Source organism: Monomorium pharaonis, chromosome 4, assembly GCF_013373865.1.
Source record: "Monomorium pharaonis isolate MP-MQ-018 chromosome 4, ASM1337386v2, whole genome shotgun sequence".
NCBI classification, from domain to species: Eukaryota; Metazoa; Arthropoda; class Insecta; order Hymenoptera; family Formicidae; genus Monomorium; species Monomorium pharaonis.
Genome location: NC_050470.1, coordinates 11,795,452 through 11,811,177, shown reverse-complemented (window position 1 = coordinate 11,811,177; position 15,726 = coordinate 11,795,452). Strand labels below are relative to the sequence as shown.

Here is a 15,726-nt window from a genome sequence, read left to right as displayed (position 1 = left end):
AATAAATGCAAGTATCAGTAATATTCAATTGGTTTTGCTCGGAGATACATTTTCGAGGATGAGTTTTCTCGGACGTAAAATCGAGCAGACGCTTGGAAAGAAGTAGGAGCTCGATATTTTAATAAAGAATATTACGAGGCGTCGCTCACTTACTTAGTCACACCGAGCGATTACGATAAATTAACAGCAGCTTATTTCCTTCTAAGAGAATATCCAGAAGATCTTTGCCGCGCTCCGTTTCCTTCATCCACAATCTTTCTTACGGCCTTTAATTACCGATTTAATTAGTTGGACGATACTCTATCGCAGGATTGTCAATTAACTGATTTTAATTTCAATTCACAAGTCCTTGGCTTAACCTCGACATCGTGTGTAACATATTGCTCAAGTAATTAGTATTTTATAACAAAACTTTGTATTAATTGACATATAATTATTTCAAGAAATTAAATTAATAGAAATCCTAAGATATTTACTTAACCACAGTTATAGATACGTATTAAAATGCTCGTAGTAATTTTTAATTTCACAGCAATAAAAAATTTCGTGTATGTTAAATTTTGCGTTCAAAATTGAAATTAAAAAATACGAATTGTAATTATGATCGTTTACGAAATCGTTTACATACGGCTGAGTTTTAGATTTGTTAAAGTTATATACAAACAATATGCACAAGAACGTCTAAAACGCGCCGTCTAAAATATGCTGAAATAATGCATATATTATGCATCCGCGTGATAAAATATGAATTTATGCGCGCATTGAGGTGGTCCGGCAATTTCGGCGAACGCTCGTGTTTCTGTTTTCTTGGCGTAACACATGGTTTCTCTCCTTGTTCTGAATTTTCCACAATACAATGTGATTCGAAGAAATAATCCCAAAATGTATTTCAATTTGCAAATGTATATCACGTTTTATCAATATTTTTTTGTTTACCGTTACAATCAACAATATTAAATAATTCAGATATAAATTACATTTTAAAACGCAATTAGCAAATTTTATTTTCGTAATTTTTATTACAAATTATGTAAATATAATACAACTCAATACATATTCGAACGATTCTTTCATGTAAAATTCCACCACATTTTACGTAATTTGCAATTGTATTGAATATTCTCGAGTCCATTTTTTACGCTAGTGTTCTTTCAACTTGTTAAAAAATTTTAAATCTTTTGAGAAAAATATGGTAAAGATTCATCGACATTCATAGATATTTTTCAACTCTATCAAATAAAAAATTACCGCTTAGTTTTAAATAGTTGTACCATAATGTAATCTATTTGCAAGAAATTCTTCCGTCGACGTTCTGTTTGAGAGATATTTTCACGAGTGCCTCAGAAAAGGAAACCGCCCTAAGTTCTTTTAAAAAAGTCTAACGGCTACAAGAAAGAATATGGTCACACATTTACGCCGCTTGTTAAGGGTTAAAAGTCGGTTTTGGGGAGCAACGAGATTTGATTACAAGCCGCGAATGCCGGTCGCCGACGACGATTATAAGCGGGAAAAAGTACCGCGGGAAGAGGATCATCGTTGTACTAGGAAAAGCACTAACTCCCGACCAAAACTGGCCCGCGCAGGTATTAAGGAGCGACGTTGGTCGCCGTTAAAGTTTATATATTCCTTGGTTCGACCGCGGGAGCCACTCGTAACAGCCCTCAAAACGTTGCCGCGTTCTGGTCTCCCTCGGGGTGAAAAACACGCCGCAAAGCGGTTTTAATTGGCGATCGTGTCGGATCGGCTCCGTCGTACCCAAAAATTAGAGCTCGTGTAACGCGTAATGTATTATTGCTCGACAGAAATTTATTAGAAAATTACCAGGACGTTAGAAATGTACATTACAAGTTAGGCAGGGTATTTTACAACCAAAACAAGAGTAATTAATCATTCAAAGACGTTTCATGACGTAAACTATAAAAACTATTAAAAGTATTATTTTTTTATAACATTTTATAACTGAAAAACAATAATAAAATAAATAGCTAAAGGAGATATTTACAATTACTTAAACGACAAATTATCGCTAATGAAATAGTTTAGAGATAAAAACACTAAAAACAATAACACGATATTTAAATTATTATTAATAATCTATTATTATCAAAAGATTTCTAAACGTATACAAAATATTTTGAGAAACATTCGCGATGAATGACATCCAAATTAGTGTTATATCAGTCAGGCTGAGCTCACTAAACCGATGGCAAACACGCACTTTTCACGGCAATAAAACTAGGCATTACCGTAGGGCGCGTGTCGCGCGTGTGGGGATGAAAAATTTGGGGCATATGTATCCCACAATATTCCGGACATGTCACCGTTTAACTTTCACCATTAACCATCGTTTTCTATTTTCAGTGGTACCTCGATCGCACTATCGCAAACCGAATAAATGGCGACGATTAAACGGCGACATGTTAACGTTTTATATGTTTATATATATGTATATATATATATGTGTGTGTGTTTGTGTTTGTGAGAATAAATATATATTCGATAACGCGACGATCAGTTCTCCCGATAAACAATATCGGGGGAGTAACAATAAAATATACAAAATAAAAAATGAACTCAATAAATTTACTTTTTATTCTGTACATTTCACTATTATTCTTATTACCGTAATTAATATAAATTTCTCGTTGTAACTAATGTTTGCTATTAATATATACAAATATAGAAAAGAACAAAAGTTCCTTCCTCTTTTCGTGCGTGTAACAACTCAGTTGCAATTCATCCGGAAAACTGGATGCTGAGCGTCACTGGCTAAAAGCGTCAGATACTGGTGCATTCACCTTATGAAAGTCATTAATCTTGAGGGACGCAGAGCCGGCCAATTAACAGGGCGGAATTAGGGAATGGCTAAGGTAGATACTGATTCCGATCGATTTCAAGGGGAGAGGGGGGGGGAGGAGGAGGAGGTGGGTTAGCTTAAGTCGGGCGCCACAACGCCGCTGCGGCGAATCGAGCTATCGATCCGTTGTCCGTTCGTTCCCGCGAATTCGGCGTGCCGGCCGACCGGCGCGACGTTACGCGACACGACGGTCCATCGATCTCGCAAATCCAGCTATCAGATCGACTTGCGCGTTTGCACGGACTAAACCCACGAGCTACGATCATCTTCCTGTCCACAAATCTCCTAAGACCCGCAGTAGTCGGCGCCGCTGCCGGACCTTTCGCCAGCTGCGTGCCGGCGCACCTGATGCGCCAGTGCACACGACCGCCACACTGCGCGTCGCGTCGCAATGCGCTGCGACATGGACTGCGCGAACGATATTTGTGAAACAAGATAATATCGCGATACGAAAGCCACTGCTTAACGAGTCCCGTAGAAAAAAAAAATTTGCCTCACATTTACAATTATTGTCTCGTATATAAGAATATTCTAAAATCTTAAAAAAGAATTTGTTAAATTTGGACAGGCGCCAAACTTGCTTACATAAAGAATTTTTTACAAGTTTTTTTCACGAAAAGAAATTATTCTCATTATTTAGTAATAATTTTCATTGAATTGCAAAGAAAAAATATTGGATAGAAAACAACAATATCTTTAAATTAAAAAATGTAAATCTTTTGATATTACACGGAGAAAAAAATTAGCTAATTTTTATATGAAAATTCGTCAAAAATTACCGTGATTTATAGGAATGTGGATGCAATTGTTTTGAAGAGGAAAAAGTCTTTTAATTTGCTTAATTTTTTAAAAGTAAAAGTTATTATTTATGTCTTACTAAAAAATAGACAAAAGCACTAAGTATAAATTATCTTACTACACATGGTAAAATTTATCATGCCTCTTATAAAAACTTTCTTTCCAATTTAATACAAACTATAAGCACATCTAGCATTGCTTAATGCTTCTGTGAGAAAAACGATCACTCATCCAATCGTGAACCGCCGCCGACGTTGCTTCATTTCGAAGACTCTACGGGATCTAACACTTCGTGATGATCTATAAACACTCAATGTTTATGGATACATATTTATGGCTACATATGTGTAATAGATTAATAATTATTGTTGAATTGTTTAAAGTATTGTTATAAAAACATGAAGCATATATAAGTAAAAAATTGATATAGATCTTCAGCAAAAAAATATATTCAGAGAGATTTATTTAAGAAAGCAATTGTAATTTGTGGTTATTTTTTTTAATTTCTACAAAAAGTTTGATATTTATATAATTAAAGACTCCTACAAATTTTTACTTTTAATAAATATTTTTATATTCATAGAAATTTTTTCCGTCAGGAATCAATCGCATACACCTATTGAAATAAAATTTACTGCAATTCACTATATTCATAGAAATTTATTTTCAATTGATCGAAGGCTACTGAATGATGCAATACGTAATATTATTTATTTCTTTATCACTTAAATACATGATCAACACGATATGAAACTCGGTAGCCGAACAAAATAAACACAGTTTTCAGAGACAGCAAGATAAAATTTTATGAACTGATCTTTAAATATTCTTTAGCGTAAAAGAAAAATTTACAAGGAGCACGATAAAACTTAAGAAAACTTTTATATTTAATTATAAGCAACCATTAATTTTTCGCCAAAATCAAATAAAAATTGTTTTTCATATACATTTTACTGTACTAAATTAAAAATTTTAACCTGATTTTTGTGAAAAATTGATCCATTTATTTAAAATTGTCCATAAAAAATAGTAATTTTTTTCTTGTTCCCTCATACATTTACATTACAAAACACGTTTGCACTCGGGTTATAGTCTCGAGCACGGTAATTTTTCTAGAATTTTTCTCTCCGTGTACTATTATTGAAACAATGGTCCAACATTGTGTGCTCTTTAATGACTGTTATTATATTAAAATAAAAATATATTTTATTGAAATTCAAAACTACCAAACTTTTTAAACATTTTATATTCTTGCTTATATATATGAAACAATGATTGTTAAAATACTAATTTTTTTGTAATGTCGATTATAAAGATGTAAATTTGTTTCAAATGCCGCTTTTCCTCAATACCATAAATACTCGAGCAAATTTATTCATTATTATGAATTATTTGAAATCTCTGCTCTTCTTTTGAAATTCTATTTGTTTCTGAAATGCTAACTGTTATTAGCTTATAATGATCGCATAGAACTTTGTCTGACAGTCCTGACATACACTTTGTATCACGACGGAAAAACGCGAAAAGTGTACGATTGCACAACAAAACTACATTTCGTACGACATACGCAACGTCAGCCAACGGATTTTATTAATTAAATACAATGTAATCAATCAAATACTGCTCAAATACTTGCAGAAAATCTATTCCATGATATTTCGTTAACAACTAAAAAATCAAAATATAACGCTGGCATCGCAATAAACCACGAGAAAAACGACGGCTCTTTCGTTGATTATTTCAAATAAATGATTCGCATAAAATATTTGTCTCGATCCTGATAGCCATTAAATTCATATGCATACAAATAACGGCTAATTAAATCGTAAATAGTTTAACTTAACTGGTGACGTGCGGTCTCACAGGCCGCGTGGGCGTAACGAAATGTCGTTTCACCCTCTTCCCCGCAAGTCACAGGTTTGTACATCGCAATAGCGACAAGTTATCAATTATCAATGTTTTTCGTGCAAAAAACAATGTGCAAAATAGATATGTCCTGCCAATAAAATTGTAAAAGTGTCCACAGAAGACAGCGGCCTGTCAGACCTTAATGTCACCAATAATGTTCCACAAAGAGCACGTCACCAGTTAAAGGTTAAAAAAACCGAGTAGTTAAAATTATTTTGTATATTTGCTCAATATTTACTCAAGATTTTCTAACATGGTCGGAAAAAATTCTTTTGTACATAAATATATATATTCTATATTTTAGATAAATAAGTATAAGATTCTCAATTAGTAAAGAAAACTTGGACTGACAATGAGTTACTTTCTCGCTGTTGGGATATTATTGACACCTATTCCCGAGTTAGTTGCGCAGAGTAATCGGAGTAATTGCGATCGCATTTCGAGAGACACTTGAGAATATATCACACATACAATCCCGGTAAACTGAAATTGAAAATGTGTTAATGTTTGTATCTTGATAAACTATATATATGTTATGTAAATAAAATTACATTTTCATAATTCATTTACTTAATTTGTTATTAAATATTAAATTATTTTTTAAAATAGTGACAAAAATTTAAACTTTAATAATATTTATGCAACATTTAATCTTTCTGGTTTTCTAATAAATAAATTTTGTTTATTTACAGGACATCTGATCTCTGCCTCCTAATTAAACTTTGCATAAATCATCTTGAATACTTAAAGTACTTAAGTATATTGAAAATTTGAAATTTTTGTTATCATTTCTTATTTTAAATTTGCATTTCTAAAGCACATTTTTTATTTCTCAATATAATAATTTTTTATTCAAATAGAAAATTGCCAAATCTTTTCCATTATTTTCAAATACAAGGAAATACAAAGAAAAATATATCTATAATTTTTTAAAGTCTAAAAATAATAAGTATAATATATTCTTAACGCGACTTATAGAGCAACTCACATCGCAGCGTATTGACTTGAGTAACGAAGACCACGAATGATAACGTGCGAAATCTTACGTAAACAACAAGTGAGTCATAAAAAATCAGATCAAATCAAGCATCGCATGTCAAACAATCCTCCGAATGAGGATTCGGATTCAATGAAATTTTTATGGACACTTGAAAATAAACATGCGTCAAATGTTTATATCTCTTATATTTCAAATACATTATCAACGCTCGACATATCACAGCTTTGCGGCGTGTTATCTGAATAACGATGTTTCGACGTTTCACGAATTACTTAGCGCTTTCAATCAGAATAAGCAAATTACATTTTAATCCGCGAAGCGGATGACAAGATATATTCGCATTCGAGCACTAAAGAAATAATTACCGTTCCAAATGTTTCACACTGAAACGATAATCTACAATTTTCATCGCTATCGATATTTCAGTGTACTTTAAATTTCAAAAAAATCGCGCTTAATATCTGCTTTCCCGAATACCAGTCGTCTCGATACGAATCGTAGTAATTAATCGCACGTATTAGAAGCGATAGTTTTGTTGCAGGAGATAAAATATCTTACACCGCGTTCTCTCTCGATATTCGGCCAGCTCGCGTTTCAAGAGATAACGCGACACACGCATTGCCGCCCATTAACTTGATCTCGACGTGGAAATGACACCGAATAAAGTTTATTCTTTCTTCCTTATTTGCGCTATTCATATATCAGTCTAGTTTCACGTATTGTAATTTACCGTCATTACTTTTTTCTAAACTTCTACACGAAAGAAGTGAAAAAATTTGAAATAAACATAATATTATAATAATAAACATATATAATATTATATATGCATTTACTACATAAGTGTATAAATTATGTGTAACATCGTTTATCAATTTTTATCACTTATATTATAAAAATACAAACATTTCGGCATTTTTATCTTTAAATTCCCTATTCTCTCTAATTAATATCCAGAATACGCGCTATTAAAATAATACATGGTGACTGAGGACATCCTATATAGTGACTACAAATAAAGTAATGTTAATTCAATCAAAATAATTCAGTTGAAATAACCTCATAAATTTTAATGATTGTGATGAATCGAACTAAATTGCAATCAATATAATTAAATTAAAATTACTCTTACCAAAATTGCTTCGATCAAATTACCTGTTATTATTATTTTTTCATTACGCGATTCGCCGAAAATTACCGATGCAACTAGACGCTATTTAACGAAAATTAATTATGCATTTCGGATCTGATTATCAGCGCGAGCAGGTCGTTCTTCACGTTAATTATGCTTTCATTCGTCCGTCCTCGTTCGGGAATATTTAACCACCGGTATAAGTCGAAAATAAGTTTCCACTGCGAACAAATTCGGCCGTGCGGGTTCTTTCTCATTTGCGTTTAAAACACAAATAGAACAGTCTCGCACAATTTATGCCTACGTAACGCTTCTAAATGACACAGATCTCGCGTATCTATTTTCGCATGGTAGACGCGCAATTTAATTACGCGACTGCATTCATATAAAAGAAGTAATTTCCATTAACCCTTTCGGTTCTCACGCTCAATTTTCATAGCAGATTTAATCTGTTGTTTTACTAATATGACGTATACATATTTTAGGACTATAATATGGTGAAAACAACTCGAGAAACGAATCCACTGCAACGGATGCAAACACGAAAGGGTCAAAGGTATGCCGCGGCAATGAATGAAGATGGCTGGTAGGCCTACCTTGGTCGAATACAAGGCAGCGGGTGGTCTTGGCAGCGAGTCCCGGGGGCAGAGCGAACCTGTAGGCCGGGCCCGGCGACAGCCCCAGCCCCAGACCGAGCGCCTCCGCGCCGCATCGGCCCCCGAACACAGGCCCCACTAGAATCACCCATGTAACAGTGATCATCAGTCATCGTCATCAAGGTAAGCAGACACAAAATTCATCATCAATTAGCAAGAGTTTATCATGCACGAACGGAAGGTACCCGACGACACTTTCAGGCTAGTTGGTAGACACCGCGATTGAGTGATGCGGTCGTAAATCGAATTCTTTCACCGAAGCCTGAAAATCCCGAAAAGTCCTTCGCTTGAATCTTATCATTTTCAATTAATAGAATTTTCAATGAGGTTTCATTAAACCTGTCCAACAGAAATTTAAGGTATCAAAGTGTACGATTAAATTGTTATTAATTTATGTTCACTGTACCTTAGTAATATTAATGGTAATTAATAAATAAATAACAAAAGACAAGTACACATAGAAAAAGTCGTGCAATAAGTTAAAAAGAATGAGTCATTAAAAATTTAGAGAAAACAAAAGGAGAATTTAAAAACACAATTGAAAAAATCGTAATTGACGTAAGAATTATTTTGCATTTTGCGTTGACGACTTTAGCAGAAAACGTTATCATATCATGCAAACGTGATTAGTCATTTTTCAAACCGGAGAATATAAATATATATACAACTTTCATAAATTAATTGATACTCATGATAATTTAGCATCAAATGTTTTTTTTTTTTTTTAACTAGACGCTTTCGAAATTTACAGTTTTCAATTATCAGTCGCTAAGATTCGCGAAAAGTTCATAAAGCTTTCCGGCGCTCGCTCGATTCAATTACGCGTCGCACTCGTCCGACTCTCGTAGATCCCTAAATATACGTAGCGAATTAGCGAGCAGGATCAAAAGGTGGAGCACCAATATGCCCTCAAAGGCCCTCGGCGTTTTGCCTCCCGGTGGCTTTATTATGATCCCATATAGATATTACGCGTTGTCATTACGAGATAAGTTCCCGAAGGAGTTTATTGCTTTTTAGTATACATTCAGCACGTGCCGGACCGTCGACCGTCGACAACCCCCTTCAGCTCCTCGTGCGAGGAGCCTACATTCCTGTCCCTCCTTCACCGCGCCCATCGAAATTCATATCCGGACGCGAGTCGACGTTTGAATCGGATAATAAAAATTTCATCAAATCTTAATTTCAAATGCACATATTTATCTCGACCTTGAATGTTGACATTTTTTAATCAGAAATTATAAATAATAGAGAAAAGATTTGTATAAAAAAATTCCAAGCTAAATTGTGATTGCTGCGTTATTTTTTATTTGAATTAAATACACGATTAGTTGGAAATTCTGTTCATCTAATTTCCTCTATACGAAATTAATAGTAAACGAGCGAGACAATATTTACTTTAGAAGAAACAAACAAGTAAAGACCTTGACAAATTCGTTCAGCATTATTCCAGTTTACGGTAGGCTTGAGGAAAAAACTTTTCTTTATCTTACGAGAGAATAAGATGTAAAAGAGCAAAAGAGAGAGAGAGAGAGAGAGAGAGAGAGAGAGAGAGAGAGAATGGCTTCCAGGTTCTATTCGAATCTTACAAGACGGAGAAGGGAAAGCGGCGCACAATACCCGGGCCATAATCTAAATTCATGTCTGACGGGATCCCAGAGCGGATAAGTACATCGAGCATAATGGCGACGACTTAACATACTTTTTAAATTGCGCCTTTGAGATGCAGAACGGTGGCTCACCGTGCGGAGGTGGCCCCCACCCCTTCCCTCCTCCTCTCTTTCTCGTTCACTTTTGACTTTCTGGCCTTAGTAGCTTACACGCTGATTAAGACACCCGATACAATTAGGCGGCGAAAAGAACCTCAAAAGACGCGCGCGTGAGGGGAAGCTGCCAACCTTTGCATGTCCACGGACACAGATATGTAACGGGTGTCCACATAGACACGAACGATTACCACTTTATTGGACAGTAAAAAAAAATTAAGGCAAACATATATGTCCTTTCCTCGCATTTGTCTTAAAGTAAATTTTGCACCAAATATGCCAAAACTATCGTTGAAAGCATTACTTTGTGATAAGAAATCGAAAAGATTATACTTTTCAGTTAATAACTCTTTAAAAGTTGACAATATTTGTATGTATCAAATCTTTCCTAACTAAATCCCTTTATGAAAATAAATTAACTTTTGACATTATGCGATATATACGTGCATGAGTCAAACTGTTCGATATATCGAGAGGGTTAATGCCGAAGCATTAATCCCCCGCGTTCAGTCGAGCTCGTCAAATAAACGAACGGCGACGAGCAGCTGCGGGTTTCTACGTCACGAACGATGACGGACCAACGAGCACCTCGAAAAAGGTGACGCGCGTCATTCCACGCCGATCGATCGTCATTCGGTTGCGCGTTCGCGAAATGATCGCGTTCGATGATCCGCATTGACGGGCGAAAAACTTCCACGCATGTCGAGCACGGTGCAGCATGATCGAGTATTATCCGTCGTGTTTACGTCGCTTTCGAAAATCATGTAATTTCGACGAGTTCATAATGGAAGTCTTGCGAACGAGTGATTGGAAAATGGTGAAAATTTATGAACTACCATATTTGCAATTGCAGTCGATGAGTCAAATCATTAAGTACATTGTACTACATTGAGGGCAAAGGTTTTTGGTGTAATAAAATGTCAAAATAATAATATGGCTATCAAGTTGGCATCAAAAGTTACTATAATTTATAATCATTTTCGGTGCTAACCGTATTTAAATCATGATATTTACAATCATTCGACGTGTCTTTTATCAATTCAACAAACTGGATATTGTTATTAATATTATAGCAACTATAAAAATAAAGCTTAGAACTATAATTATTTTAATTATACAATATATCAAGTACTTTTTTCAGTGTAGAAAAAATTATAAAGAAATAATGTCTTAAAAAAATAAATATCACTAACAATATGATTAATTAAATTCTTAATTTAATTTATGGAAAAATAACATTTTCATTATATTACCATATTTTCTAATACTAAAAAGATGTTAACGCAATAATACTAATAATGTCTTGTTAATAATCCCTTCAGAAAAATATTATAACAGAAATTTGATAATATAATAATAATAACAATTATGGCAGTTGATAATGAACGTTTAAAAAAAATACGGAAAAATATTAGAAGCTTTACGGACACCCTGTATACGAAGTCAGGTGTATGGCGCGACAAATCGGCTCGTTTAAGCCGCGCGAGTCAAGTCGGCAATGAAAGCCGCGGACTTTGTTAACGTTAATCTTCACACGGGACTACTGTGCATGCTCGGCTTGACAGCCGAAAGGTTCGTCTCGCCAATTACAAGCGTGAAAATCGTCATCTTGAAGATAATCGGGAATCAGCATCACCCGTCGCGTACAACGCGCCATTAACGTTCTCGCTTACGACTCAACGAACGTTTTGAACACTCGTTGCAAGATCGGACGATTTTTTCATCCATTTTACTTATTAAAATAATATTATGTACAGAAGAGAATGCCTCCAAAATATAATGTGAGAATGTGATTCGGTTGACAACGATCAAACCAAATATGCCAAATAATAGTTCCCAATCTGCAAGTTAATTTTATGGGCCTCTAACCTCTTTTTCAAAAGAAAATATACAGGATATCCATTTTAATACTTCTAATATTTTGTAAATAACGAATTTTTGTGGAAAACCTTTCAGATAAAAATTGTATGGTTTTGGAGAAAAGTAAAGTGGCCGATTTTAGATGGCATATGATCGTGGTAGAGTTACTTTAATTTTTTTACTTTCTTTTTTACTGATTTTTTACGGGTATCCAATTTATTGCCAATCCAAAACTGAATAGAGGACAATCTGATGCTACGTATACACTATTGTAACCTGATTTCTAGGATACGTCAGGTTTCACCAAGCCAAGATTTCAGTAACCGCAAGAGCGCTGAGCGATTATTGCGTAATAATCGAATCATTTAACGATTCTAGTTAATTTTCACGTTGATAATGACACGCGTATTGCCTAAATATAATAAAAAAACGTTCTTACTATATACATAAATGGTTATTTTGACAATAACCGTTTATGTAATACAACTTCAAGGCTCAAAAGAATACTTTAGGAGTTTCACCCGCTTGGAGATCTTTTTGGGCATCCTTCCTTGCAAAGTAAAGAAATGTAGAACCTTCTCAAGAGTAGTAGCACAAGTATTACTGACAAACTTCGAAAAACGAGTAATTAATAAATATGCAATCATAAAATAAAAGTAAATTCTTGCTCTTTATATTACATGTTAGAATAAATAATACCGTAAAATGACGACAGAAACTGTTTAAATTCGGGATGTCGTAGTTTTGTAACTCACGTGGAAAGAACGATTTTGCTAAAGTAGCTAACAATACAAATATATGATACAGATCTAAAAATAATTTTGTTAATTCATTAAAATATATAGTTATGAGTATCAAAACTTTTTGGCAGCATTATCCATCATACTTAGGCAGCCAAAAGGTTTTGACATTCTAATAATCAGCTTGAGCATCACATATAATTAGTTGGATAGTCTAACAAAATTATTGTGTACATGCTTCAACAAAACTATTCTTTCCACATGAAGGAATCTATAAATTTCTGAAGTGATCTGGAAAGCGTATTCAGTGCGCATGTAACGTCTGCAACATTCGTGTGGCAGCGCAACTGAACATGGTTAACGCATCGCGGTCAAGCTCGCCCCCGAACCCTGACTCGAAGTGTCTCTCTGCCTGTCTACCTGGTGGATCGACATCGATCGAGGACGATGGAACCGCGCATGAACGAAGAAGCGAGAAGATGCAACGACAACTGCCGTACATGGCACACAAGACGAGGCGCCCGGGAGCCATGCGATCACCAACGAATCGACATCGTCGCAGCTGACAGCCGATCCCTGCGATCTTAATCTGACCGTTCGTAAGAAGGGAGAGAGAGAGCGGCTGATGGAGGACCGGGAAAAAAATCGCGGAGCACCACGGCGATCGAGCGAACCGGAATCCGTCTGTCGGTCGGTCGGCCGACCGGATCAAGGCACCCTGAATAATTCATCGGCGGGGATCGAGCGCGGGGTCCGACGACAGGCAGCCCCTCCCCGCGTGTTTGCGCGCTGCGAGACGAGTGCGCGCGTATCCATTTCCTTCAACGCGACACGAAGCGAATGACGAAAGCAAATTTACACGCTGTATTTTTCACGACGATATATTCTGGATGAAGAAAGAGACACGTGAACCGTGTGTGCTTCCGCGGCAAAAATATTTATTTGTAAAACGAATTAATAGAGAAGAATCGATGTAACGTCTTCGTTTATTTCAACAATTATTCGGGGCAAAATATGCTACCATTTATCTTTGCACCATCAAGATCAGGCTTTACACGCACGTAATAAAAACTCATCTCAAGATGCATAAAAGGACGCGGCTGTCTCTAGCAAGTTGGTTGCGGAAAAAAAAGAGGAAAATGAGAAGGGTAAGAAGAGCGAGAGAAGACTCAAGATTGAAACGGGAGAGAGTGGATTGGGTTGCAGCGAGTTAACCGGCTCAGTACTCGGCGTGAGATCCTGTTAGACAACGATGTCAAACTGACGATACGACGCACGAGACGCGAGACGAGTTGGGAGAACTGAAGAGAGCACAAAAAAGAAGAGAACAAGTAGAGCTCCTCCAAAGTAGTCATGATTATTAAGGCTAATCCTTGGGAATATGCGACGATGTAATTCCAGAAAATCATGTAAGATCTTGTACAACTTGTTAAATCTTACTAATTAACCTGTATTTTATATATATATACCGAAAATTATATATATGGACAATATTAATTTGGCTTTCAAACACGAAGAATCAACAAAAAATATGACTCTTCAATTTTTAAATATGTGATAAAAAAGATTTAATCTAGAATTTTGCATAAAATTAATTTATTAAATTTAACTTTTAATAATATTATTTAATATTAATATTAACAGAATGTTTTTTAAGAAAATTAATGCAAATAGTAATTATAAATCTCTTTTTTGTGGTGTTAACTAATTATGTTAACAAATAATGCGACATAAATAAATCATATGTATGCCATTGTATGTACATACTATGAAAATAAAATTTGCACTTAAAAGACAAAGAGACAAGGGGGAGAAAACGGAAAGACGGAGAGATGGAGGTGGCAGGGAGCCACGCTACGCGATAATCGACATCGATTTCCAACGTAGCAGCCGGCGTGTATCGATTGTGGAAAGACTAATGGCTAACGCGGTTAACCGTATTATCCCACAGCGGAAGTCCACCGATTGAAACGGGAACATAAATAGTGGTGAGTCTCGAATCGTTCAATTCGATATTAGTTTAATAATCAACAGGATGACGATTTTCTAAATAACTCGATCTGTGGGCGTCACGGATAATATAAATAAATTTGTTGTGTCGTGTAATGAAATATAATATATATTCTAAGAGAGGATATGAAATGGATAAAATCGCCATCAGACGGCTGTGAATTGGCGATTTTATCATTCTATCCTCGCTTAGAGAATATTTATACGGTTGAAAATAACGCGAGACACAACGTACATTGCATAAAACATTGATAATGTAATATCCTCAATGTTAGATTCTATTTTTGATAGCGAAAAATGATGATATAAATTTATTGTGAAAATATTAATTTTTCATTCGCGGATTAATATAGATCGGATTTCGTTAATTTAACGCAAATTTCCGGCGGAAATTATAAATGTTGCGGGAATGCAGTTTTATAAGCAAACGTTGCCCTTATCCCCCTACATCTTCGAGACGTGCAACCACGGGGTCAATTCCCCGTGGGGGGGAAACTTATCCCTCGGTATAGTCTTTATTAATTTTACAACTTTCTCCGTAAAGCAACGGACACCCGCGGCCGGGTCCTGATGTAGTAGCGCATAGTTTACCGCGATGTCGGCCTGCCCTTCTCGCTCGCCACGTCTGGTCAGCGAGCTTTATGCGCTCCTCTTCGGAGCGCGAAGATTCCCGGGATTTTTCGTCCTCCCGCACGTTCGGGGCCGGATCGTCAATCGAGCGAGGGCCGGAGAGGACGTCCGAAGTTTCTCAGGGCGTTCAAGTTTCACGGTGGTTGATATTTCATACAGAGTAGGTAACAGGGTATACCCCCGTCGTCGTCGTCGTCGTCATCGTCGTTCACGTCCTCCACCGTATAGCGTCACCTATATAATGCTTTCGCCTGTTATTACGCTCCCCGACCTATGTACACCCCATTGAGTAAAGTGCGGTTTAACATCCGGCTTGCGCGACACGCGGGGCTTCCCTCTCGCTATCTCAGCATCATCTTAGAACCCGAACGAGAC

General features: G+C 35.9%; 1 protein-coding gene across 6 annotated transcripts in view; it reads right to left on the bottom strand.

The window, feature by feature from the left end:
* LOC105831939 (E3 ubiquitin-protein ligase RNF220) overlaps positions 1–15,726 on the bottom strand; it is a 201,940-nt gene that overhangs the window by 148,422 nt on the left and 37,792 nt on the right. For 5 of the 6 annotated variants that reach the window (XM_036285609.1, XM_036285605.1, XM_036285604.1 and 2 more), the window contains one exon: positions 8,289–8,426. The exons of the other annotated variant lie outside the window; for it this stretch is intronic. In XM_036285609.1, the coding sequence (XP_036141502.1) occupies positions 8,289–8,426 (138 nt within the window). The remainder of the gene's footprint in view (positions 1–8,288; positions 8,427–15,726) is intronic. 6 annotated transcript variants of the gene reach the window in all.